Source organism: Columba livia, chromosome 4, assembly GCF_036013475.1.
Source record: "Columba livia isolate bColLiv1 breed racing homer chromosome 4, bColLiv1.pat.W.v2, whole genome shotgun sequence".
NCBI lineage: Eukaryota > Metazoa > Chordata > Aves > Columbiformes > Columbidae > Columba > Columba livia.
The window spans coordinates 11,678,447-11,705,792 of NC_088605.1; the positions used below are offsets into that span (position 1 = coordinate 11,678,447).

At 37.6% G+C, this 27,346-nt stretch overlaps 1 protein-coding gene across 14 annotated transcripts in view; it reads left to right on the forward strand.

The window, feature by feature from the left end:
- The window catches only part of ACOX3 (acyl-CoA oxidase 3, pristanoyl), a 35,960-nt gene extending 15,474 nt beyond the window's left edge, over window positions 1-20,486 (forward strand). For 13 of the 14 annotated variants that reach the window (XM_065062566.1, XM_065062570.1, XM_065062564.1 and 10 more), the window contains 11 exons: window positions 3,969-4,065; window positions 4,520-4,702; window positions 5,950-6,072; window positions 7,641-7,761; window positions 8,254-8,373; window positions 9,054-9,167; window positions 11,516-11,631; window positions 14,150-14,324; window positions 14,827-14,894; window positions 15,575-15,661; window positions 19,206-20,486. In XM_065062566.1, the coding sequence (XP_064918638.1) occupies window positions 3,969-4,065; window positions 4,520-4,702; window positions 5,950-6,072; window positions 7,641-7,761; window positions 8,254-8,373; window positions 9,054-9,167; window positions 11,516-11,631; window positions 14,150-14,324; window positions 14,827-14,894; window positions 15,575-15,661; window positions 19,206-19,325 (1,324 nt within the window). In that variant the 3' untranslated portion in view covers window positions 19,326-20,486. Of the gene's footprint in view, window positions 1-3,968; window positions 4,066-4,519; window positions 4,703-5,949; window positions 6,073-7,640; window positions 7,762-8,253; window positions 8,374-9,053; window positions 9,168-11,515; window positions 11,632-14,149; window positions 14,325-14,826; window positions 14,895-15,512; window positions 15,662-19,205 lie in introns of all 14 variants that reach the window. The other variant, XR_010472521.1, reaches the window with a different exon arrangement.
- The last annotated feature ends 6,860 nt before the right edge of the window (window positions 20,487-27,346 follow it).

Below are 27,346 nucleotides of genomic sequence, written 5' to 3' on the forward strand. Positions count from 1 at the left end.
TTATTCTTCCCAAGGTTCACTGTATCCCATAAACAGCCGTGAGATCACTTGACTCACAGCCGTCCCATACCATTCATTTGCTTTCTGTTTCTGGCTGGAAGGACTGAAGGAGCTGTCACTGCACCGTCTCTAAGGTAGTCAATAACAAAAGCTGGCAGGAAAGGCGTTTTAGTGAGTCTGGAATTCACCAAAGCATGTTTGAGCTATTTGCATGATAGGTAACAGCTTATTAATTTAGTAAAGGGAGCTCATAGCTTTTCCAGCTGCTCCTTTCTTATCAGCATTACTGCACACCAGATGAATTACTATTGCATGATTTAAAGTCAGTAAGATTAACTTTGCTTGAAGTATTCCCTAAACTACTGGCCAAATAACACAAAAAGAATGCTACTGTTGGTGTAGTGCTTCACTCTGCTCAGATAATCTAGGTAGAAATCTATGTGATTCAGTTTTTTTAACGTTGGGCTACATTATGCAAATTTGCACATTGCTATAGAGACCTATGATATGTATTTAAAGTGACAGCTATCTGTCTTTCTTGCTGAGAAGTCTCAATCTCAGTCATGCTATTTGCTATGCAGAAGAGGCCCTAAGTAGTGTAGTTTTCAAACCCATGGATTTGTTGTCACCATGTGAAATTTAGCCATTTTCCAAACTTGCTGGTACATGATATCCCCATGACTGTGTATACAGTTCCATTATTGCAAGATATTTCTTCAGTTCTTTAAGGAGATTTTTCCCCTAAGTGCGTTGACAGATGTGGTCCATGTCTATTCAGTGTGCTTTCTAGGCTAATAACCATTAGAAATGTGATCGTTGACTTCATTAAATCTTACTATTTATTTTTAATATGTTCTGATATCAAGTTCAAATTGGCCAGTATGTCTTAACAATTTCAAATAGCAAAGTTCTTGGAGAAGGAGCATAACAGCAGTTGGCAATGATCTCACAAGGTCACCTATCTCCCAGGTCCTGTAAGGTTCTGCTTTTATTTTCAACACTGGTGCTTGTAGGCAAAATATCTTATTTCTTTATGCATGAGAATTTTCTGTGTGTTTAATTGCTAGTTCTGTCTCTCTCTTTTGCTTCTTAAAGTTTTTCCATCTTACATGCAGTTACTTTGATAGCAACTTACAGAAAAAGAAGGAAATACTGTATCCGTAACAGAAATTATAAAGGAAAAAAAATCTAATCTTTTGAAAATTCTTATTTGAGATAATGTTGATGTTAAGAAAATAGGTTGTTATATAGTGATTTGAAATTTAGTATTCTGGTTCACTAGCTGTGACAAAAGTTATTAAAAAGTGTGTACATGTGATTTTAAATCAAAATAATTCTATGTAATCTTTTATGTGATACAGAATTAGCTACATTATATTTATGTTGGACAGATTATAATAAAACTTTTTGCAAGATTTTTCACCCTTTCCAACAAAAGCCTTGTCTAGATTTACTGTTTGGGATTGTATCACAACAGGTGAAAGCAGGTAAAACTGTTTAGGTCATTTTTGGTGCTGTTTTGCTTGGCACACATCTGCCACATACTCAACATTAGTAGGCTTGAATTTCTTGGAAGTAGATTATTAGTATATAAATTTATATATTAGTAGATTTGAATTTGCTTTTTAAGAACTCTAGACACACATCAATATAAATAATTATCTGCAACTGCGTAGCTTTGCTGAATGATTTGTACTAATGACTACAGTGTAAAACACAAAAGGGCAATTTGCCATCTTGTTCATTGCTGTGAATCTTATCATTCATCACACAGAGAACTACACATGCTCCGAATATATATTTGTGAAGAGAAGACCCAAGAGCTGGTGCCTGTTGAAATTTCTTCCTAGTCTGTGCTCCAAAGATTGTATCAGCTCTCAGTTAGGTCAACTCTTCCTTTAGTCTGATACCATTTTATCACCCATTCAGTCGCTTTTTAAAATAATATTTCATTGCTTTCTTCCATGCATCTTTTCTTACCATGAGGGGTACTTTATAAGCATCCATGAAGCTCCCTCACTTTCGTCACTTGGATTCCTCCTTAAAATTCTCCTTCACTCTAATGGGTTATAAAAAATGCTAAGGTTTAGCTGGCAACATGCTGTGACTGGCAGGTGTTGCATCAAGAAAGCGTTCTTCAGTAGTTAGTGTCTGCCACACCATTTGTTTGAACACGTTTGTAGCTTCTTGCCTTGTGCTTGGACTTCAAGCTCTGAGGAGGAAGCACCTTCTTGTAGTTATATGGTCGTACAGCGATGAGGAAAAGAGAGTGCTAAACTTAGGGACCTAAACCTTGTCACACACGCTCTCCTGTAATTAAACTAGTGAGTAATAATAATTAAAAACTCTATTTCTGTCTAAAATGCATGCTATTGCTTAAAAATATTGGAGTTGCTATACAGTTTCAGTTGTGATCGATTTTGTTTGGGATATAAGGAGGAGAGAATGTGAATTTAACCAAAAGATATTTATTGAATTAGATTCTTTTTTAATTTTTGTTACTTTCAGTGATATGAAAAAAAAAATCAATAAAGATGGAAATGAGATTTTTGGAAATTCTCAATTTGCTTCTGTTACAGAGTAGTGTTATCTCAGTGAAACTGGCACTTAATAAACCACTTTTTAGCATGGTTAAAGCCAGTAAGCAGCTGGTTCTTGGTTAGGATAGCATGCTTTTCTCTGTGGCTAAGTCCAAAAATATTGTGTATCTCTAAGGCTGAATAAATTCAGTATGCAGATATGTTTCCTTGGAAACAACTTGTAATTTTAAAGCACTTGCAACAATGCAGCCCTTATGTAATTTATTAATGTGAAAGACCTGGCTCTCGTGAGCCTTATTAAATAGATCAGCCTGTATTGGCAGGAAAAGGGAATTTGCTTTGATTACAAATACAGCTTTTCAAGTGCTATTAGATACTGAGATATTCATGAGTGGATGTGATGCTGCTGCTGTTGTGCCAAATTGTATTGTCCACTTGGGTGACACAGTTCATACTCTTTCTTCCTGAAGAATATGAATACTCAGGACATTCTGCCTGTTCTGACAAGTTCCTTCTTTGTTTTTGCCAGGGTGCAGAACTTAGAAAAGGTTATCTTGCTGTTCCTTTTTAAAATGCCACATTCCATGGGACAGAAATCCTAGTTTGAGTTTACACAAAGGAAAACTCTCCATTCAGTTCCTTCTCAGGGCATTGTTTCACTGATGTCCTCGTTTGTGTTTCGATAATGTGAATGATCCTCACAGATCTATATTTTAGACTCAAAAAAATATGTCGTGTCTCTATTCCAAAGCAATCTCCAGACTGGACTGAACAACACTTCAGTAAAGCACGTGGTTCAGCAGAATTGTTTGTGACGGGGAATTACTAACTAGTAGTCAGAATGGCCCGGTCGGGTTGTAAGCAGGAGAAGGAAGTTGTTCATCTGCCCAAGGTTTTCGATAGCTGAGGAATCAAGCTCAGTAACTTACCTAAACTCTTGCAGACTGAGAGTTCAGTTCAGGTTTCGGGGCTGTCAGTGAAAGTGTCTGTCAAGCTGCCTCTGTGTAAGGTCTCTAATAAGTAACTTTACCTGTCACTCCTCATCAAAGAGAGTATGTTGTTCATCTTTCCATTAGTAGTTTGCTTCTTTACTTCTGAAGCTGCTGAAATGGTCTGCTAGAGCCAATGAAATGCTTGTTTTGATTTTTTTTAAGCATTGTCTTTAATTTTTAGTAACAAACTGAAGAGTAAAAACAAATAATTTCCCATCTTGAAGTTCTTCTGCTGTCCTGAGTCTGAAAGCCTCTGTTCTTCCAGGCGTACTCTCGTAAAATTACCTACCTGGCTTGATGGCTACTGTTTTCAGTTCACTGACATCCCTGATATCATTGTACAATCATGTCTTTGTTGTGACCTTTTCACTGTAATGTAGACTCCTCAGACTATGTTAAAGTAGATATTGCATTGCTTGTGTATTTGTTTAAACAGATTTGCCATGTTCCACAATGTCAGGATACCTAAAGAAAACATACTGAATATAGCTGGAGATGTCACAGCTGATGGAAAGTACTCAAGTTCGGTCAAGGTAAGAATCAAGGTTTTGTTTAATGAATACAGTTCATTAAATATGCAAAGATATAAGTAGGTTAAAAGAGAGAGCATGGGCCTCTCATATTGGGAAGCACTAGATATAATAATGATAATGATAATAATAATAATAATAATACCTTCACTTACATAAAGCTGTTGACCATTTCATATGAGATAGTCAGAATGCTGGCTTTTTAATTGCCTTTTGGAAATGTCTCAACTCACCTTGCTGATCTTACTAACTTCTTGCTTTTTGTGTTACACCAGTGATTGTAAAGCAATTTAGAGAAACTACTTTGAGTCTTTCCAGAATGCCTTATCTGAATGTGTCAAGAAACAAATCTGGCCAGTCCTTTGGCTTCTCATCATGCTACCAGAGTTGTCCCTTTATAGGGGAGGTAAATGAAATGTTAGCCTCACCTTTCCGTTTGTGCCTTTTATTCATTCAGGATGTTAAAGAGCGTTTTAGTGCATCTCTGGGATCCTTGTCGACTGGCAGAGTTCTCATCACAGCAATTTCCATGACCAATTTAAAGCTTTCTATATCAATAGCCATTCGCTTCTCAGCAGCTCGCCGTCAGTTTGGACCAACTGATGAAGAAGAAATACCTGTTCTTGAATACCAAACACAGGTAAATAGTTTAGAATTCACATGTACAGACTTTTATATAATCGAACTCATAATCAGAGCTACTGCAGATCAAAATAGTGACACTGAAGTTAGTGACACTAAAGTTGTCTGTGTCACCTGAAGTTCCATTCTAGTGCAGCTGTGAGGCTTGATTCCAACTTAGGATCTCCTTAGACTTCTCCTGGCATGACCAGGCTTTTGACAAAAGTTCTTGGAATAGCAAAACCCCAAATATTCATGTTTCTTGGAAGTACGTAGAAACGTTTGTCTTCTAAAATGTAACATTTTCAGAGAAAGACTGTCTTCTGTGCACATATGAAAGTACTGCAGATGTAGAAGCTAGTATTTGTTTAAAAATGCCAGTGCCTCTTACTGCTGTGCTAATTTTCTCTTTTTTACCCTTTATTTAAAAATATAGAAGTCAATGACATTCATTGTGGTGATGTCTCAAGCTAGCTCTAATTCTGAGTGGAGTATAACCGCTGTTTTTTCTGGAGAAACAGCTTTTGCTTTGAAAAAATAGAGCAAGAATATGTAAGGTAACTCAGAAATACAGAAAATTCAGATCTGCTGAATGAGAAAGATTAGTATATAAGAAGTCCTAAAAACAAACCTGCCCAGTTTGGCCTTTCAAAGTGGGTGGGTTTTTTCCAGGTCTTGCAATTTTGAAAGATTTCATGGGTTTCAACAAACTGGCAAAAGCTGCCTTCTTTCCACTTGCTCTAAATAAGCCAGGGTCTGCTTCCCTTCATTCTTCGAGTCTCTCAATTTTGCTCAGTTCCTTTCTCATTCCATTCTTGCTCCACCACAAAATCTTCCTCAAGCAGTTTCTCTTTTCTTTCATGGGCTCCAAGTTTCATGGAGCAGCAAAGATGCTTCTTCCGCTGATTCCCAGTACATTGTGGTTTGGGTTTTCCAGGTTGGTTTGGTTGGTTGATTGGTTGGGTTTTTTGTTTGGTTGGTTTGTTTTTTTTGGTTTTGTTTGGTGGGTTTGTTTAGCAGAATGTTTATCACAAATTAATAAAATGCATGAAACAGAATAAAGTAACTGTAACTCATGTATAGAGGGGTTGAACTTAATTATGTTTATAGGTGGTTATTGTTAAATTCTCTTCTCCATAAAATAGTTTTCCAATTTGAACAAAGTAAAAACTAATTAATCAGTTCAATATTATAGGACAGTTACATGCACATAACTATAAAAAATACATGTTGATTGCAATCAAATCTATTTAATTTTTATTGTAGCAATGGCGTCTTCTTCCTTATCTGGCTGCTGCATATGCTTTAGATTATTTCGCCAAATCTCTGTTTGAGAACTTCGTAGAATTTTATGCAGGCTTATTAACAAAGCAAAGGAGTCAAAGACAGGTGAGATATTAACACATTTCTTCTTATCTGAGTTCTCACTATAATAAAATGGAAATTGTTAAATGAAAGACTGACTTAGAAGTCTTAGGCTGTGTTAGAATCAAGAATGCCAGATTACTGTCTCAGAATTATGGAAGATACAAAGTAATGATTGAAGTTGCATTCAGAAAATTTGTTTTGATGAGTGGATAAAGTTTGTGGGATTTAAGGTCATGTTCCCTTGCTGAATTGTTTATCATAAATATATGATGATAATGCAAATTCAGCTTATAATGTTTTAAATTATACTGCAGGGTGCATATATCAAAGACTTTCTGAAATGTTACTATTCTTAGTTCCTGCACAGACTTTGTGAGTCTGACTTGAGTTTGCAATTAATATTCATGCATTAGGATAAACATTTTTTGAGAGGAAAGTTAAGATTTTTGAGTCTTAATGCTGAATTTCTCATCCACAGTCAGGCCATTGAAAGTTACCTCTTCATAAAGGTTTGATTCTCAACCAAAATAGCTGCAGTATGTTTTTATAACATATACCTATTTTTTTTTCTTAAGTTTTGACAATATTAATTACTAGGGGCCTACATACTGGTTATGTATTGCTCAGATCTCACTTAAACACTTCAGCTTCTTTCAACTAAAATAAAGCTTATGAAAGATCTGTGTATTAATGGCTGGGTATTCTAATTTCTCTTTGCACACACCACAGAAGAATCTGTTTTTTTTAATCTGATATTTTGTCTTTGGGCATTTCCAGTGCAGTCATTAATCTTAGGCAAAACAGTGGCTAACAGAAGAAAAATATTGTGATAGATAAAAATCTACTTGCCAACAATGTTAAGAATGTAATCCTTATGATTATTATTTCCTTCTCTTTGTAAAATTGATGCTTGGAAGATCTCGTAGAATGGTAGAATGTCCTGAGTTGGAAGGGACCCACAAGGATCATCGAGTCCGTCTCCTGTCCCTGCATAGAACAACCCCACAGTTCACACCATGTGTTTGAGGGCATTGTCCAGTCTCTTCTTGAACACTGTCAGGCTTGGGGCCGTGACACCTCCCTGGGGAGCCTGTTCCAGTGTCCAGCACCCTCTGGGTGAAGAACCTTTTCCTAATGTCAAACCTAAACCTCCCCTGGCACATCTCCCTGCCATTCCCTTGGGTTCTGTCATTGGTTGCCAAACCATGCGAAAACCATGTGGGGCATGGTTTAAATATTAAAAATACCCCCTTGGTGACTAAGGAGAGAGGGTTGGCTTATGTCCCAGAGGGGACAGAAGGTTTCTCTGGACATGCCACCTTCAATCACCTGCTTCTCCATCTCTGGGAGGAAGAGACTGGCAAGCAGTGAGCTGTGCAATGCAACGCCATGTCACCTGGCATGTCTGAGCTTAAATGTACCCATGTGTCCATGCTCTGCATTTACACAGTTCTCAGAAAACATTATACATGTATTGCAAGTTACTCTCTTGTTCATTATAAAGCACTACACAAAGCTATGGCTTTAACCAGTCATAAACTTGCTCTGTGTGAAAGTCATTACTCACTTGTAGCTTGTTTTGCACAAAGGCTGATTTGGGACGTGAGATTCATGCTTTGTCTGCTGCCAGCAAACCACTGTCTTCTTGGACGGCCCAGCAGGCGGCCCAGGAGTGCCGAGAAGCTTGTGGAGGACACGGTTACCTTGCCAGTAAGTTACGGACTGCGGCACACACTGATCAGAAAGACAACGGTTATGTTGATGCATTCTTTGACTGTTGTTGCATCATGTCTGAATTTTAGCAAGGTGTTTGAAAAGGGTTTTTTCCTCATATCTGTGTTTTTAAAGTTGGTTTTATACCTGATACCACAAAAAGATCTAAACCTGTGCAGTGTCTCTACCAGCATTTGAACAGAATAAGACTGTACATGTGATTCAGTCTCAGTTCAAAAAATAAAGATACAGACTTTATAGATGAAAATTCCCCTTGTAAGATGAATGCCACACCTTCCTAAGGTCTTTCCGGTATATTCATTTTCACAAGCTAATGAGTGAACTTTCAAGCTCGTCTATTGGTAACAATAGCTATACATACAGGAACAGACATCTCTCTTGCATTTTATCACAGAATAATTATTTAATCTCTCTTAGCATCCATTAATATGTTGCAGTATATTAAATTGTGCACTTGTTCTTATTAAGTTAATCGCCTGGGTGAAATCCGAAATGACAATGATCCAAACTGCACATATGAGGGAGATAACAATGTCCTGCTTCAGCAAACCAGTAACTACTTAATGAGCTGGATGAATTGCATAAGAGGTATGTTTTTATTGTGGAATCTTATGCTGGACCCAACAGTGTGTAGCTAATGGACTTAGGAGGTAATTTCATACTGAAAGCACTTGACAGTCATTTAATCATTTTGTAGAGCATAAATAATGTGCTACAGACTCCATCATATGATACTTTAACAATACACAAGTATTTGCTGTGACAAATATTCTTTCTCGTAAGTCTTGCAAAAGCTAGCTAGATGTTTTGCTATCCCTAATCAGGTTAAATAGTATCTTACTCTCTGAGAATGCAATTGCATTCAGTGGAACTACTCCCAAAGTCATTTTAAGTCTGAGTACCCTCTGTTCATTGTACTTAAAAGAGCTCATATTGCCTAACTTGGTAAAATATCCATCAGCACATTTTGTATTTCTCTAGATAAATGATTTTGTTTCCGTTTTCTAGCAGTGAGTTTCATCAGCATCTTACAGAACTGGAAAACTCAGCAACAGAAGTTTAATCTTATGTGGCATACAGGCAGCAATGTCAGGTTTTTCAGCACTTGTCCACCAGTCCTCATTTGGCTGGACTAGGCCTTAATAAAATAAACATTATAGCCTAATTGCATCTGGCCTGTCAAGTATATGCATGGCTTTGTAATAGCCTTTTAGTTCCAAAGAGTCTGATTTCTTTTCTCATAAATCATTTTTATTTTCTTATTTCAGATAAGGCTCCTTTTGAATCCCCTTTTGGAACCATAAACTTTTTGCGAGACTACGATCATATCCTTGGCTGGAAGTTCACAGCTGTTAGTGCCGAAGATTGCATGGACTCCTCAGGTAGTATTCTGCTGCTGTTAAACTGATTCTAGAATCTTAAATTCCTTTCCAGAGGAAAGAATACAGAGATTTGATAGTGAACCTCCGCTACTTATTAGATATTTGTCGTTGTCAAGGTTTGATTGCGGGGTGACAATAAAACCGTGGCAGTAAAACCCTCTCCCCCCATCTTCCCCTTTAGCTCCTCCCTCTTCCCACTAAGGACGGGCGATAGGGAGGGAAAGAAGGACAGAGAGAAGAGAGTTGGAAAAATTAAAAATGTTTTACTAATGCTACTAATAAAAGTAGAGAAAATAATACAAAATATACAAAACCAATCTTGAAAAGTCCCGGCAACTGCTCTGGCAGATGTAGGGCTGGCACCCTGGACTGGCCTTGGCAGCCAACCGGAACTGGATTCAGTCAGTCTGTCACTAGGCCTCAGTTCACAGGGGTGACTCACGACGTCCTCTCCTAATGTCAGCCATAAGGAAAAGGGACGAGATCCTCATGATCTCCCACTTTTATATGAAGTATCACATGAATGGGATGGAATACTTAGTTGTTCAGTTTCAGTTCACTACTTCTCGTTGCCCCTCTCGCAGGATGTACGTCCATCCTTATCAGTCCAGCGACTTTGGATATCATTGCTATGTCTACCAAAACATGTATCTAGCTTTCAGGAAAGCAGTTAGTAAGAAGGCTTTAGCTGACAAGAAAATTCACTAAAAGAGGAACTTGTTTTTAACAAAAACAGGACAATCATATTACTATTTGCTGACTTTCTTTGTATTATATGCATTTCAGTTTGCTGAGAGCATAGTTTACATTTTAAAATATGTCCTTTTGTCCCCAGCCTCAATTCTAGAATGGAGGGTAGCATCAGATGTTTTTGTTCTTCTAAAATAGCATTTGTGATCTAGGGCTTTTTTGCCACTTAATTGTTGTCTTCAAGTGACACTGTTGTGAGGGGCATTGATTGCCATGACCTTATATTGCTAAACTATTTTACTGTAGAAAACCATACAAGTAATTTAGGAATATGTTGAAAAGGTTTTAAGTGTCTCCACTTCTGATAGTTGCTTTTGGTTACAAGGAGAAAAATGAGTAATGGTGAAAGAAATTTCCCTGCTGTTTTCCTGGCCTACTTCGCTCTAATCAAGTATGACATTAGTTGCTCTTCCCCTTTTTGTATCACTGAAAGCCCAGATTGGCCCTTGGAGGCAAAAATTAACAAAGAAATGAGCAGATAATGAGATAGTCACAGAGCATTGAGCAAAAGTAAATCTGTGAAACCAAGAACATACTGAGGGAAGAAACTCCAGTCTTAATATATAAGGAGCAGTTCAGTTGATTCCTAGAATTCAGTAACCAGTTCAGTGCTCAGATAATTGAAAAAAGCTGAACTTCAGATAGTGATGCACAGAACCAAGTGACATAGTATCATAATAACTATGGCGTAAAATCTGAATAACTTCAAAATACAAAGGCTTATAAGAAAAAGACTAGTTCAAATCAAGTGCCTGCTTTCTCTTTTGTTGTATGTCTCCAGCTTGTGAAATCCAGCAGAGCATAAACTGATACCTAAGCACATGTTCTCTTGTAATACCTACTGAACCAGGCTATAGTTTTAAAAATATCTGAATCTGTTTATTGATGCATTCTGTTAGAAATTGGACTATTAATTTAGGTGCTTAATTTTAGGCAACATGTGAACACTCAGAATTGCCTAAACAATATCCTATATTAAATCTTAAGCTAAGACACAAGCAAGCAGGATTCATACAAGGACTTGACGCTGGAGTACTGTTTTTCCTTAATAATTCCACGCTGCTCTAAAATTATAACACACATATGTACAAAGCAGTTAATTAAAATATTATTACATTTAGCCACCTTTGCAATGTTAGAAGTCCTGTGATTGATAGTGTGTAGCATCATTTCTCAATTGCAAATGGGTAGGTCCACGAAATGTGAACTGTCTTCTTGTATTCTCAGAAGACACTGAGTACCTTGTAGACCTAAGTCTTAATATAGAAAGAAAACAACAACCTAAAAAAATCTGATTGAGTCAAAAAATATTTGTGACTAAATTGATCCATGAATATAACTTGTCTTTTAGCTTGGGATCAGTTTATACTAGTGTGTGGTCAGGCATGGCACGTCTTCACTGTACAGTTAAAATCTGACTATTTTACCAAACTCTTATTTTTTGTATCTACAGTGATGGGCAAAGTGTCATGTTAATGGATTGATTAATTAACATTTTTCATCTCAGGTAGCAAAAACTGAGACTACAGTAGAATCTGCATGTGACTTCTGCATTATAAATGTGGATGTTAAGAATTTGGTTTTTGTCTGTCTCACAGTTCCTTTAGCAGCGTACAAATGGCTGGTTTGCTATCTGCTCCGAGAAAGTGACCTAAAGCTGAGCAAGGAGAAGCAGTCTGGACAAAGTGATTTTGAGGCAAAAAACAACTGTCAGGTAACACTTATTCAGCTTTCTTATTTTATTTACTAATTTTCATTGAAGTTTGTCAGATCCTATTAGTTTTATCTTCTTGTGTCATGAAGTACAATTTCCTCAGGCATAAAGCAGCAAGTCATACAACTAATAAAATGTAATACCTGTCCATGTGCATTATATCAAACATGATAGCAGGAGGACAATTATCATCATCTTCCAGGATATATTTCCCTTGAGAAATGTTGCAGGCATGTGCTAGGTGATATCTGTAATTTTGATATCCCAGCTTCTGAAGACTGAATTTACTACCATTAAACCTACTGCAGCATCGGATTATTACATCTCCATCTGCTCTTGTGGCCAAATACATACGGTAGGAAAGAATCTTGCTCTGGCAGGTAGGTAGACTAAATGACCTAATAGGTCTTTTCCATCTCTAATTCCTGTAGCGCAAAGTAGTCATGAAAGTTACCAGACTGACAGCATTGGAACCTGAAAAGGAAACAGTGACAATCTACATACAGCAGATCCACTCTCACACCAGTGAGTTTTAACAGCTAGGAATGGCTTAACTCCAGATTTCAGTCTATATTCCCAAGCTCCCTAAATTCTTCCGTTACCTCCATGAGAAAAACTGGCTTGCATCCAAGAAAAGAACGCTTGTCATTTGTTACTGAGGCGAGAGATCAGTTCCCTGAGGGTGGTGACTGTCACTTTATCTGCAAAGCTCATTAACAAACAGCGGGAAGGAATATTCAACTCTGCACCTAGGAAAGCCAGCCTAGCTTCAGCAGAGGATTATCTGTGTGAAACCACTGGTAAAGTGTAGGAAACCTTTCCTGCTTTTACCCTTGACACAGATTATTAGAGAAACCTTTCAGGGTCCAATTCAAAATGGGAAATGCCAGAAATTCAGGTCTGATTGCCTGTCAATTGGCCAGCTCTTGAGAGGCTGGTGCCAGGGCCAGTGTGTTGAAGGTGATGGTTTGCTCAGCAGTGTGAAGGTTACTCACCTGGCTTTTATGTTCAAATGTGCTATAATTTAAAGATACTTGGGCACACAACTATTTTTGAGATAGGCATTGATATACCTTAGATCATTAGGTTTTCTCCCTACCATTCATCACCAGGACAGTGGGATTTTTTATTTTAAGCGGCATGCCTCAAAAACATCTGAAAATAATTTACAAGCTTTCTTTAAAGACATGTACATATTTAAAGTAAAACTTTCTGGGCATGAAAAATCACTTTTCTGTCAGCCCAGTGCCTGACTAATATATAATATTTGTTCTTGCTATGGGAGATCTGGAAGAGATTCATAGTCTATCTGTAGGTTATTGTGGTTTTGAAATAGCATGATAGAAACAATACAGAAGTGCGAGCAAAGGTAAAGAGGAAAATAGAATTATACATGAAAAGAACAGGGAATTAATTCTCTATGGTTACTTTGCTATGGTAAGACTTATTTGATTCTGACTAGGGAACTGACATTCATATTTAAAATAATCCATCTATTAAGGGGGAAGTTCTCCCTAAATCTGCAGAGCATACGTGTGTATTTTGCAGTTCATACTTGTGTCTGAGCTTGGATGTAAGTGTGCCACTGAAGAGCTGTCAAGACTGAGACATTAATCTTTGGAAAAAGCCTGAACAAATGAGCTAAAAACAAACAGTTTACAGCATTGCAACAAATCAATCACAACAGTAATGGTTTTATTTTCCCTTTCTGTTCACCAACTGGAATGTTTTCAGTCAACAGTCTCTTTCATGGTAGGATGTATGCCACGATACAGCAAAGATGAAGTATATAAAAGTAGGCAAGTGTTCCTGTGTGAGTACAATCACTTAAGGTTTTATACTCCGTATTGGCAGTAACTGGTGACTTGCCTTTCTGATTAGATAGTTGGCAAGGATTAGTTGTAAAGTTATTTCAAAACATATTGCAATCTACTGCAATCCATAAAGAGAATCCACTCCTGCTAACATGATTAGATTTTTTATTTATTATTTGAACGGACTGTAATAAGTTTTCACTAAGTTACTGAACCACTTTGAAGATTTTATCCTCTTTATAAAATTTTGCGTAATATTAAATACATATAAACCTAACTTTATCTTCGTAAAGTTGCATGAGTTAGTTAATGATCCTAAAGTCAGCAAATCTGATTTGGTGTGGTTTTCTCTCTGATGTAGCTGCTTGATCTCATGAAGTCTGGCTACAAGTGCAAAATTACACTGGTAACAGGCACACAATATGCCCTCCCTTTGGAATGTTATAGGAGACTACCCGAAGTGAACACACTGGGAAATTAGGATCTTACTTCTGAGAGGCATTTCATGACTAACCTTTGCAAAGACATTGTAGAAAGAGTGTTCTCTTACAGTTTCTTCTTAGACTTTCTTCAGTCTCAGCCTAGATCAGCAGATCTAGGTCAACGAATCTCCATTGACTTCACCAAAGCAATGCACTTCTGCACCAGCTTGGATTGGTTCCTGGTATATTGTTATTCAGTGTCCTTCTTTTCTGTTTCCTAAGGTGTACTACTGTCGATCCTTAGCCATTGCTTTTATTGAACAAACAGTCTTACAAAGATATCATGACTACACTCATGATCCCAACATACCACCTACTCTGCAGCCAGTGCTTAAGAACCTCAGTGCTCTGTATGGACTCTGGTCTTTAAGTAAACATCTGGCTGTGCTCTACCAAGGTGAGATCAACTCCCTGAATATACTGTGTGTGTCACTTTTATAGAAGTCCTGACCTAAAGATTAGGATTTTTTTTTTCCCATGTTGCATCTTGGCAGGGAAAGGGAATCCTAATTAGGATTTAGATCAGAGCATTTTCTTACTGCCTGTGTAATGTAAAACAAACACTCCGGACAAAATTTTCAGGAGCAGGAATCTGGAGCTACAAATTAATCCATCTCAGACATGGTGGAGGACTCACAAGTTTTGATGTGGTCTGGGTGCTTGAGGGAGAGGATGAAGAACAGGCAGCCAGATGCTGTGGTGTAGCTTGTTAATGTAAAAGGATCCAAATGTCTTAGACTGACAGTTTTGCAGTCAGGTCGTTATTGAAAGACAGTCAATGCGATCACACAGGAGCCTCTGTTTAGTCTGTTGAATACTGTACTGATAAACTCCTTTGTAAAAGGATTGTATCAGTGTAATCTTAACTGGTATAAGCTTATTTGTGAATGTGTTTGCAGGTGGCTATGCTTCAGGTGAACAAGCTGGTAGATTTATTCAGAATGGTATTCTGGAGCTTTGCTGCAGGGTAAGCCTTCAATATTGTTTGTTGTCATTAAATAATAACATAGTATACAAAGACTAAAAAGGAGATGTATCATTTATTCTATACTTCAAGAGGTAAATTTAGCAGGATTTTACTTTAATAGTTTCTGAAAAATTTTCTGTAAAGCTTAGTAACTTATTGACTCTGGATCTAGGCCTAGTTTATTTGCCAAAAAATGAAAAGCAATATATTTTACAAAAGTGCACTACATCATTTGTGGCCTTGCAATCTTCATTGGAAAGCCAGTGAAATGCTGCAGTCGAGTTCTGTTTATTTCATTATTCTGTTAGCTCATGGAATTTTTTTCTCAGCACAAAAGGTTTTCAAACTGGTAAGTACAATTTCAAAGAAGAATCTGAAAGTTATGTTTTTAAAGTTCTAAAATACATGTTTATGTGTGTGTAAACAGTACCACCTTGTTTAAAATGTGTTTAAAAACCCCTGACCAAAAGAGGAAAACATTTAAAATACAGTCTGTCTTGGCAGTTACCCTGCAAGTAAAAAAAGCAAATGAAAAGCAAATCCACTCCTCATTGTGGATTTCTCTTAAGTTACCAGTAGCTGATACTTCATGAAAATAATGCTTATGCTGCTCTGCAGTTCACAGGTAGCCATAGACAACTACAGAAGTTGCCAAATGTATGTCTTTCGTTTCTAAACAGCTGAAAGATGATGCCGTTGCACTGGTTGATGTCATTGCTCCTCCTGACTTCATTCTCAACTCTCCCATTGGTAAAGCTAGTGGAGAGGTAAGAAAACCCATTTTTAAATTTGCAGGTGTAGTCATTAAGAAAGATGTTGCCTGTAAATAGGCATAACATATAGGAGACGCTTCACAGCTACAAAAGAAAGGGAAGACCCTTTTTCAGTGAAAGGTACCAGAGGTAAATTGATGTCAGCAGAAAATGGCATTTTGTGTTTGCTGAAGATAGGCTTCAAAGGGAAATTCATACAGTACTGCTCTAGATTGCTCTTGTGGGCATCTGTGCTGGTGAACTGGAAAAAAAATAATAAAAATTATACCTCCTAAGATTTCCTACGGAGAAATACGTCTTTAGTGTATAGCTTAATACCTTGGAGAGGTACTAAGGTGTGTTTCTTCTCTGCCTGTTTTGTACTAACCAGTGCAAGGTACAGCATTACCCAGGGGATCTCAGTAATCTCAATACAGACTTGAAGGATGCTGTTTTGTTAGCACCTCTCCTTGCTTTAATTAATATATAAGCCATCTTTGTTACGACTCAGAGATGTTTTTTGTATAGTCTAAATTACACAAAGCAAGAATTGAATCAAGAGCATAAGAATGGCTGGAATACGGGATCCAGTTCAGAGAATACTCTGTCACTCACAGTAGCCAAGGAGAACACTGAAATATAAAATGAAATATGAATATGAAATATGAAACAGGTGGAATAGTGAGGTGTTCTTTTCCTGATATCTTAACTATTGGCAGTTGTATTCAGAATCATAGAATAGTTTGGGTTGGAAGGCACCTTCAAAGGTCATCTAGTCCAATCCTCTGCCATGAGCAGGGACATCTTTAACCACATCAGGTTGCTCAGAGCCCTGTACAGCCTGGCCTTGTATTATTCTGTTTAATAGCCACAGATTTATCTATCTTTCATTCATTTTTCCCATGCAGTTGTCTTTTGCCTTCTCTGACACCTTGCAGAAACCTGTTCCATAATTTAATTGTGATTATCGTGGAAAAAATGCTTCCTAATCCCAGGCTGTGTACATTTACTATCTGAGGGGGCCATTCCTCTGAGAGTCCTTGATTTCTTTCTGTGCATCCTTCCTAGTTCTGCCATATCCTTTCTGAAGTGTCATAACCAGACCTACAAGGAGGGTTCAGGCTGTGGTAGCACAACGGATTTGGCTATACTAGGTTGTGGTCCCGCTCTTATTTTTGTATTTTTCCTTGACACATTCAAAGAGCTGTATTTCATTCCAAAGTCTCAGCCAACCAAAATACCTGCTTACTGGCCAACCCTGCTCAGCAGGGCCAAGCTGTAGAATAACTGTTAGTAGAGACTGGTGTCACAGTATGGGAGTTTGTTGTTGGTGTGGATGGACCCTGTAGAGAATCACTCAAGCCTGGGGAGGCTGCCAGCAAGTTTGACAGGTTTGCTGAGTCAAGTGTACTCAATGCTTTTCAATATCCTCGGTCAGTGTCTTCATGTCTAAAGTTTTCCATCGTTCCTATGGTGATCAAGCAATACAGAAGACAGCCCAGATGTTTCTAACGAGACACTGGCCTAACAGAATGATTACTTTGGTAACACAGTTTCTACAAATAAAGGAGGAAAGGCTGACTCTACATATTCAACCACCTCAACAAGAGGATTATGATCATCCCTGGGAACTTTGTTTCCCTTTCTGTAGATTTTTGAGGATTAAATTAATGTAAGAGATCATGGAAGGGAAGCTTCAAAGGTAACTCTAAGAGAAGAAACATCATCTGTAACAATGTTAAGAACATCTCTCTTGTCCAAAACTGCATTTTCCCATTGTTCTATCTCTAACAGAAGCTGTGAGCAGAAGCTACAGCCAGGAATGTAAAATATGGTGCAAGTACACAGTGATCTGTTCCTAGGGTACTACCCCCTTTCTAGCAGTCAGATGGAGATTTCTTATCAGCAGCTCATAAATCTGTCATGTAATGGATTTGGCCAGCTCTTCTTTGGCCAGCTCTTAGCTCACGCAAATACAAAACCCACAGAGGCTTTTAATATTAGGAATTAATATTGGAAATTAATAGTAGGAATATAATATGTGACACATGCAGATATGACTCTAAACACTACTGACTTCCTTGTATACTAAATATTTGGTAAGGCTTTTGTAAATTCATGGAGTCACATTAAGAAAATAATTTCAAGCAGTGATATCCAGCCTGTGTTCTGCAGAATTCAGGAAGGTTTTCTGAATTCCCTCTAAGTCTGTGGTTTTCAACTTGTGTAAATATTTTCAACTGAAATTTGAAAAAGGTTGCCAATCCTTCACTCAAAGAAAATACTTAATAAAGCTGCTTGTCTCCGGGCTGTCTGTATATTTAATTCTCTACTCATTGCTATCTTCACAACTTCTGAAAACCAATGCAAACATTTTAGTAAGAATTACAGCATGGTAAAGAATAGATTATCCAAGCATAACAGGAAAATGAATTTCATTCAGAATAATCTATGTTGTACTGCAGTAGAATGTCTTGCACCACAGGCCACAGATGATAATCAAAGAAGAAGAAAAGTTTCCAAATGTTTATGGGAAGCTTTAAGCACTAAATAAGAATTTAGATTACTTTTAAAATAAACTTTGATGGTGTGGACATAATTTCCCCATAGAAGCTTTGACAATCTCAGCTTAAGTATGTGAAGTTATCGCCACATTCATTTCAAGATTAATTAAAAAGTTTTAGACAATATTAAATCAAACTTTGAATAGAACAAATAGTTAACACTAGCCCACGTAATCAAGGTAAAATATATTTAAGATTAAATATCTTATATTTCAATATTTATTTAAATCATCACAAATAGGTATGGCTAAGCTACCTTTTGATGTAGAATAAAGGTTTTTCATTTTACATCACTGACTGCTTTTATACTATGTTAATGTTGTATTATACTGTACTCCAACTATGGCCTTCCTTTCCTCATCTTTCTGTAATATTATTTAAAGTTTTAAGCTTCAGTTAATTATGAACTGCCAAATATTGCTAAAATTATACTTTTGCACACTTTGCTTCCCCTGTACTTTTTTTTAACCATTCCACATAAAATTGCAAATTGATGAAGATGATGAATTAACAGTCTGCTTACGAGAGAGGAGTTTCTTGTGCTCAGATTGAACAGTTCACATCTGGGAGAGAAGTTATGTTACTTTCCAGAAATGTGTTGAAATAAAGGTAAAAACAGACACGCATGAGTGCTTTCAGACACACTCTTCAGGTTTGGACAGAATAAAGATTAGATTAATAGAACCTTGTTTCCAAATTCCTACCTTTGATAATACAATTTAAGTTGAAAACAAGAAATTAGAAACATTACTGGTTTCCTGCTTTTATCCCAAGGATGGTCTAAATGATTTACACAGATATCTGGTGTTTACAGTACTTTGAAATTCTGTGATTTATCTTTGTGCTTGTTCTTGCATGTACATAATTATTCACATTTGTTATCTAGAAATTCAATCACAATCTCATTTCAACCAGTAAGTTAGATAATTTATCTTGTAGAAGTTTTGCTGGTTTTATTTTCTGTATGAATTAATATTTTTTGTTATTATTTGCAGTTATATAAAAATATGTGGGCAGAGATCCTTCAAGGCAACAAAGCTCTGAACAGACCTTCATGGTGGGCAGAATTTTGTGTTAATAAACCTGTTATGGGCAGGCTGAGGTCAAGATTGTAAACTAAGCAACTTGCAAGAGGCTGGATGGACCTGACATGGATACCGTATTTCAAACATCAGGAGGAAATGAGACTATATGTCAAACACTGAAAATGAAAGATTTTCTTAGAGAAGTGCCAAGTTTTAAAATAACTTTGGAATCCAACTTGGTCTGAGGGACTGTTAACATAATAATGACAAGAGCAAGAGCAACATGTCTGCAAATTATTCATATTTACTCAGTTAAATACAAAAAATGAAGATTTATCATCATCACTGCTTTATAAACTTTCTATTACATAAAAGAATCAGTCTCTTGGCTTTACTGTCATATTGCAAAAGTTAAATAATTAAAAAACATTTCCCACCAGGGATTATGAATAAACTGAACAAAGGCAAAAGAAAAGAGAATTTGAATAAAAGAATAAAGCCATCAAGAACACCAACAGTGATAAACCTGTATTAAAGGATGGGAATAATTTCTGAAAGCCCCTTTGAAGTCTCTGAAGCTTTTCTGATTTACTTCATGTGCCTCTGTGTTAAACTACTTGGTTGCTCTTTCAGTGCAGGAGAGGATTGGGATTTTAGATAATCTGTCTTTGAATTGTGCATAACTCTGTAGATAAAATTAATTGAAAATCACTAATTTATAAATATTTGAAAAAAATTTATAGTAATGCAAACTTGTAAGTCTTATATGTGTTCTTTGTTGGTTATAACGTTTCCAGTAGTGCAAAAGCAGTAACAAGCCTGTGATACTGAGACACCCATAGAAACTGCACCTATGCTTTAGGTCAGAATATACTCAAATGAAGTATTATAAATATGGTCTGATAAGACCATATGACAGTGATAGGTATTATTGGACATACTAGGATATTTCTCTTTCAGAGATATTAACTATCAAATATTTTTTTTCAGAAATGGAAAAGAAACTAATGAGACTTTGAAAATTCAGAATGTTTTAGATATGCTGTCAAAACAAAATTCATTTTTTCCTTTATTATATCTATGAACTATATGTTTAAAACTAAATTTCTGTTGCCATTGCTGTTGTGAGCAATCGTGTCAAGCCAAAGAGATTATTTTATAAATTAAAAAGTTGAGTATTATAATGGTAATCAGGGATTAATTATGGTCTGGACTATTAAATAAATGCAATTTCAGTACTTGAATGTTGAATTCTGCCTGAGCAGTCTCCCTTCTTGTCCTTGTGGGGTTTTACAATTTCATCTGTTGTTGCAGTGTCAATACATGAAAGTTTCTAAGTCTTTACAGACTACCACAATATGACCAAGTAGTTCTATAGCAGCTTCTTTGATTCTGTCTAAATCTGATGGAGCTCAGGTAAAATTTCATGGCTGGAAAATGTATTGAAGGCTAGTGTAAAAAGATTCTCAGATTAAAAATCTTTACTAAACAGATTTCTTTTTATGTTTGTTAGTTGTATTTTTAAAAGCACTTTATCAGAGAATCTGGTGGCTCCAAGTGTGTAATAACACAAGTACAGTTTAGGACAGGGCAGACAGAAGCTTTTTTAACTAGGACCATAGCAAGAGAACATTTGGAGAACATCTGCCCCCCTGCTCCCCTGTTCTCAGCCAACTAAATGAAGAGACCCAACGTATATTCTGTTCCCAAAAAAAGAAAAGGTGAGGAAAAGTAATAATTTCCATGTTAACAAAGCCAGGTATCCATCCCTGGAGACACAGACTCCTTAGGTAGTTTGCTGACTGCCAAGCAGTAAGTAATGTAACTATGTGAAGAGGTGGCTCATGGTGGTGCCTGCAGTAGCGGTACAACCTGGGTTATCTTAGCTCAGAAGTGTGAAGTTAGAAACAACCACAGACTGTTAGCTTTTAACTGAAAGGCATGTTCTTTTAGGAAAGAGAACACGTTAGGCAGACCTGTCCATCTTCAGTATGAATAATTTCACCACCACAAGTTGAAGGTCAGTTAAAGACGATCACTCTCAAAATATTCAGGGAAAAAAAAAGGGGGGGAAGGGGGAAACAAAAACCCCAAAATGCCAAAACTGAAACATCAGGAAAATGGGTAAAAACTATCTTGTTAAACCTTACCTGTATTTTTTTTTTCCGATCTTCATTTTCTTTGCCAGAGATAGTCTGTTCCCTGTATTTTTCTGCCTCTATTCTTTCTTCTTTTCCAGCAAGATACCATAATTCAGAATGTTCCAATAGAAGCTCTTTGTCTAGCTATAGAACTGTAGGAAACAGTCAAAAGTTTATCCTTCTTTGCTGAAAAAAAATCCCAGTAAAAAGTATTTATTTTCTTGGTGCTGTTTTGCCTCTTTCAATAATGTCCAATAGGTGGCAATCATCCTATGAAAAAAAAAGAATCAATACAGTTAAATACCTGTCATTAGATATTAGGGGACCATGTAGCCTAATGATTATCTTTATCTATTTTCTGTATCTGGGGAGTCCAGCCAGTCTGTACTGCTTGTATTTGTGCAGACCTGAAGGAAGCAGACAGAGCATATTGTGCCCAATATCCAGTGTGAACACCAGGATCTGTGACAGTGAAAGGGGCACGTGGGGAAGAAAGAGATGCCCAGCTACATAAAATGCAGAGACCAGTAGCACTGATCTGTCACTCCACATCCTGTAGTATTAACTGATCAGCAGCATTATTTCACTATCTTCCACACATGCAATGTCACCATCACCTCTGAGCTCTTCTGAAGTGATGCATTCTTTCCTTGCCTCCATGCTCACAGCTGGCAAGCACAGCTGTATATATGTCTTGAATCTAGCCTACATGTCAATTTATGAAGGCTTTGTAGCCCAGAAAAAACAAACCAAAACAAAGGTGTTTGTTTGGCACGTAGCTTAAACCACCTTCCTCTGAAAAAAGACATAGAAATCAGCTGTGTCACAGTAGAACAGAACCTGGTGGCCCCCAAAGATACCCACCAAACACACGACAAGAAAAGCAGACACCTCTGTAGAAATATATCTCTAAGCTGTTCCAGCTAATCTTATTTATTATGACTATTTAGTCAACATCCAAACTGTCTGATAAAAGCTGAGTCCCTCTGTACTGATAAGGACCGTACAAATTGGCAGGAAAGTGAGCAGTCTGTTCTGAAAAGCTGCTAACTTTGACTAGAGCAGGCACTGCAGAGAATGCACCGTCAGGAACAGGATTACGGGCAGGTAAAATGGGATACTCAGTAAAATGTCAGGATTATGGACACTAATATGATCTGTCACACACCTTGCATGAAGCTTAGAGCTTCATGGAGTCCTTGGATACTCACACAGTTCATGGCAGGAGTTGGACACCCGAGCACCAAAGCTGAAATAGGTAAAATCACAGCAGAGGTACCATGAGGCTTTGACGATTTACTCTAACACCCCACATCTCTCTGTCCCAGCCATAGGGTGATGGTGGCTGCTCACCAAGACTGTTTGCAAGCTCAGTGCAGATGTTTAACAGCTGTTGGAATTGATATGCTGCCAGCAAAGGCTCTCTCCATTTATTCTCAGTACAAGTACAAAGCCATGACCCAACAAAGGCAGGCCCATTCTGTGAGCCAGAGCCACTCTGCACTCAATAATTATCAAAACTCTAATGTTTTCTTTGTGAATATCTGGATAACCATACTTTAATGAGTTATCACTAAATTTCTGACCTGTATGTTAAGCCAGACCTGCACGATCAAATGAGCGAAATATTCTTTTCCTCTGAAGTCAACAATAAGCCAACGGTTCTTGAAGTCTTCTACATCCAGCTTCTCAGAGCAGTAGAAATTCTAAGTGTGAACTTGCAGAGTTGCAGCACGGAGGGAGAAAGATGTCATTAAATTTGGCATCCAATTCTCTACTAAATCATTGGGCAATAATTGAACAACTACCACAAGCTGTCATGATTATATGTAGTTTGTTCCTCTTCACAGGGCATTAAATAAAAGAGGCCTCTGACAGAACAGAAAAGTCATTTCCCTCCCAGTTCAAATGCCAAATAAAGTTGAATGTGTCATTTTAACTTGGTTGGAGAGCTGGGTGAAAGTCTGTCAAATCGCTTCAGTCCAAAACAATTTGGCCATGGGAATGTGTCCTTTCAAGCTGCCACATAAAGGCAGCTAAATCTGTCACCAGAAAGTTGAATCCAAGTAGGCCTGAAAGAGCCATAGCCCACTGCTTCCCCTGTGGCCATAATGGCTTGTCTCCCGGATAGTGGCATTTTTCTTCTTTGTGACTTTGTCAAACCACCAGCCTACCAAGGGTATTTCAAACTGCTTTCCTCTGTGATGTGATATTTCTGCTGATGTGACTCAGTTAAAGCAAAAAAAAAGCTCTTTTCTATCAGAAAAAAAAAAAGAAAATCAACAAATTGTTCGTGTGAATTAGGACACTCAATGCACAAATCTCCCTTGCTGATGTAGCAAGATAAATACATGAATATTTAACGTAATCTTTTGTAGGAGCAATGATCTCATAAAAAAGGCTTAGAGAGCCAAATGGAAACCCTACCATCTTCACAGCTGAAGTTCTGTGCATACAGGTTTCCCAGAGTGACATGTTTTCTGTAAAGATAAGTAGACTCATAAACTGTCATTTCTGTCTGAGAGCCTCTTTACCACTGTAATAAATGATTTATCGTGCATTCTGCAGGGTAGCAAGTTTCTCTTCTGCTTGCCTTTATTCACGTATTTTCTTTACTGACTCAATGTGTTTTCAAACCTGAGTGGTGATTTAATATGAGCACATGCTGTCAGCATGACCGGTCTCTCAGATGTAACCATATGGACACCACAGAGGCCTGTGTGTCCTTTTGTAGCACTGTACCTCTACAGGCCTTAGCAAAGTTATGTTATTCCCAGTTCTCATTATCCTGAGATCAGAGTAAGGTTCCAAATCATTTTAGCTGGGTTTGCTGGCCCAAGGAGCACCATCAGCCAAGGGGAGCTCGCTGCAGGAGACATCCATGTGATAGTATAATCTGAGACAGACAGATCCAGCCACGGGAAGGTCAGCTGTGATCGCAGCAGGCTGCCCGCAACATGTCAGTGGGAGCAGAAGCATAAAGCTTCACTCTTCTCCAAGCAAGTCAAGTCACAGGTTTATCAAACACAATCAGAGCATTTCACATCATTTGCTTCCTGAGACAGAAAGAGACACGGATGCAGGTTTTGCTGAGAACAACAGTTCTGCTGGCTAGCTTGCCTCTTTCTTTCTCAAATTTTTGTGATCTGGTTACATTTGTTCAGCATTCCCACAGCATACATCTCTCAAATAAATGCTGTTTCCTTCAGGATTTTCTTCACTGTATTTGTTAAAGGATAGACCAGTGAGTGTGTGGCTAGAACAATGCCCAGTGGATTTCCTGAAGTAAATTTACACATTATTTATAAATGTTTGTTTGGGAACTATGATCAACTTCAGTGTATATCATCTGCTGAGATTTTCAGAAGACTCCAAAGACTCAGTGTCAGTGGGCAGTAGCCCCTGTCTCCTGCCCGTGTTCTTCCAGCCTCCTGCGGAATGCTCTTCCCAGCTCAGTTCACCTACCTGTCATCTCTGTACTCATAGCTTTGCTAAAAAAGCATTTTTTGCCAAATCATAAATTATCCACTGTTATTCCTGCTTTTATACAAATAATATTTTAAAATTGTAAGTTCTTTGTTAGAGAAAATACCTCCATTCATAATGACAATTTTGTTTAGAAGGGCAGATTCTTGCCATGGAGAGATAGCCAGGAGGTGGATAATAGCCCATGGAAGGACCAACATGGAGTCCTAGTTTGGTCAGACCTGTGCCTGTGATAGAGACATATCTCATGCTTTCAACTGGTGATCCATGGGCCAGGACACTTTCTAAAGCACCCAGAGAAAAAAAAACTCTCCTGCAAATATGCTGCACAGCACATTCTGCACACTATGCCTGTACATTAGGAACAGAAATCCATTGCCTGAGAACAAAACCTCCTTTAACAGTGTAATAAATAATTTTTGTAAAATGTAAGAGTCAAAGCAGGAATCTATAGACAGACATCATTCCCTGTAGCAAAAATATGAGCTGTGATGATAGAATTGTTTACAATGACGCAAAAAAAAAGTATTCAACAAGTCATTCTGCACCGTATTTACATGCTTTTATCACTGGGATGTGATGAAATATTTTCAAGTCTCTTAGTAACCCAGGAGGATGTTAAGCAACACATACTATGGTAAACATTTTAAAACCAGCAGAACCATACAACTGGCAACAAAAGCTTGTCAAGGCTTGGCTAAGATTACTTGACTGGCTTACTCATACGAATCTTTGCTATACCTAAGAGTACCAAAGCAATCCACCAGGTTAGAGTTTGCTGAATATTTCATTTTTGGATGAGTTCCCAGATATTCTCAGACTTTTTTTTTAATATGTGTGACATGCAATGTACACATACACTTCTAGGGCACCATGGTTAGTGTTACATGAGACTATGAGTAAAAAATCAGCATTCTATCAGTAAAACACACTTTAATTGGATTAGGAACTTCCTGACTGACAAGATCTCAGAAAGCCATCAGTGGAGAATTTGTGTGTGCTTTAGGGTTGTTATTGAGGATAATCCTAGACCTGACACTGCTTATTATTTTCCTTGGCGAGCTGGAAGTAATTGTAAAATTTCTTTTACTAAAATGTGGAGAATAGGTGGAACCGGTAAATAAAGATGAAGACAGATTTGACATACAGCATCGTCTGAAATGCTTAAAAAGTTTAAACCAGCCTGGTTTTGCTGACCGAAGTGTGCAACAGCTCCTTCAAAATTATGAGGTTAAAGAGCAGTTTTGTCATTCTAGGTCAGACAGAGCTGATACAAGTTGAATGCTTTCCTCTCCGTGCTGGGTGATGGCTTTCATCAACCACTGACCTGCAGTGATGTATTTGAGAGAGAAGGGTGTGTTTTATAATTTTCTAAAAGTGACAGGAGTGTCACAGGAAGAGTAAGAAAACGTGATCCTTACAGCCTTGACATGACCGCAGAATTGTTTCTTGTCCAGCCCTAGTTTCAAAAAGCCACATACAAAGTTAGACCCGTAAAAATGCCGGCCTGCCTGGAAAATGGAAAATGTGTTGTGGAAGGTGAAAATTTCTACGAGTAACTCTGTCTCTGCCTGCAGAAACCAGGTGCCAGGCTACTGGTTCCTCAGGGCACAAACTAGTAAAGGATGCGAAAAAGAGCAACAGTATTGACTTCGAATCTGGAGAAAAGTGTGGTACAGTGGGAAACCAGAAGAATTCAATGTTTAGCATGTCAAAGACAAGCTTAAAAATATGATTACAGTATTATCAGATTGTCCAAAAGTGGAACAAAATGCTTAATGTCAAAACAAGTCTAATCTGTATCCAGTCACCAGGGAGAGATTTAAAGAAATGGTTTACTTTGAAGGAAAGTGTGTGCATATACACACATTATTTGGGATGACCAAACAACAGTCTATAGTTTTATTATATGCTGTACCAAGATCCTTTAAATCTCCTTTCCAGAGCAGCTGGTGCCATTTGAACTCCTCTCAAAAAGTGTACTTTTCTGAGTGTCATTAATTAGTGATTTTTTTCAAGCCCACACAAACACTTGGGTTTTTCCATCTGGTTTATCAATGATGAGTGTTTGCAAAGTCCAAAACTGAGCACTGGCTGTATTTCACTAGTGTGATGGAGGGGCCAGGAAAAACGTGTCTCCTGGGGAGTATTCCCAGTCGTATATTTATTTTTGATACATATAGGGTGGAATTGGATTTCTGTGCTTATTTTGATCTCTTTACAATTTCTTATTAAAATAATGTCTCCCAGCTCCACAGAAACTGTTCCAGTCCAAAGCTGTGAATAAATCCCACAGCCAGAAGAGTGGGGCAGTGGGAGCACAATTTTCACAAAGTATTTCTGTAGAAAAACCACCTTTCCCACCTGAGAAAGAGTACCACCATCTAATATTTGACGAAATCATAAAAAGGAAGAAACACACAAGTGCCTAAGAAACTGAGCAAGCAGCAGCCCAGTTCTTCCCTCAGCACACAAATATTCTAG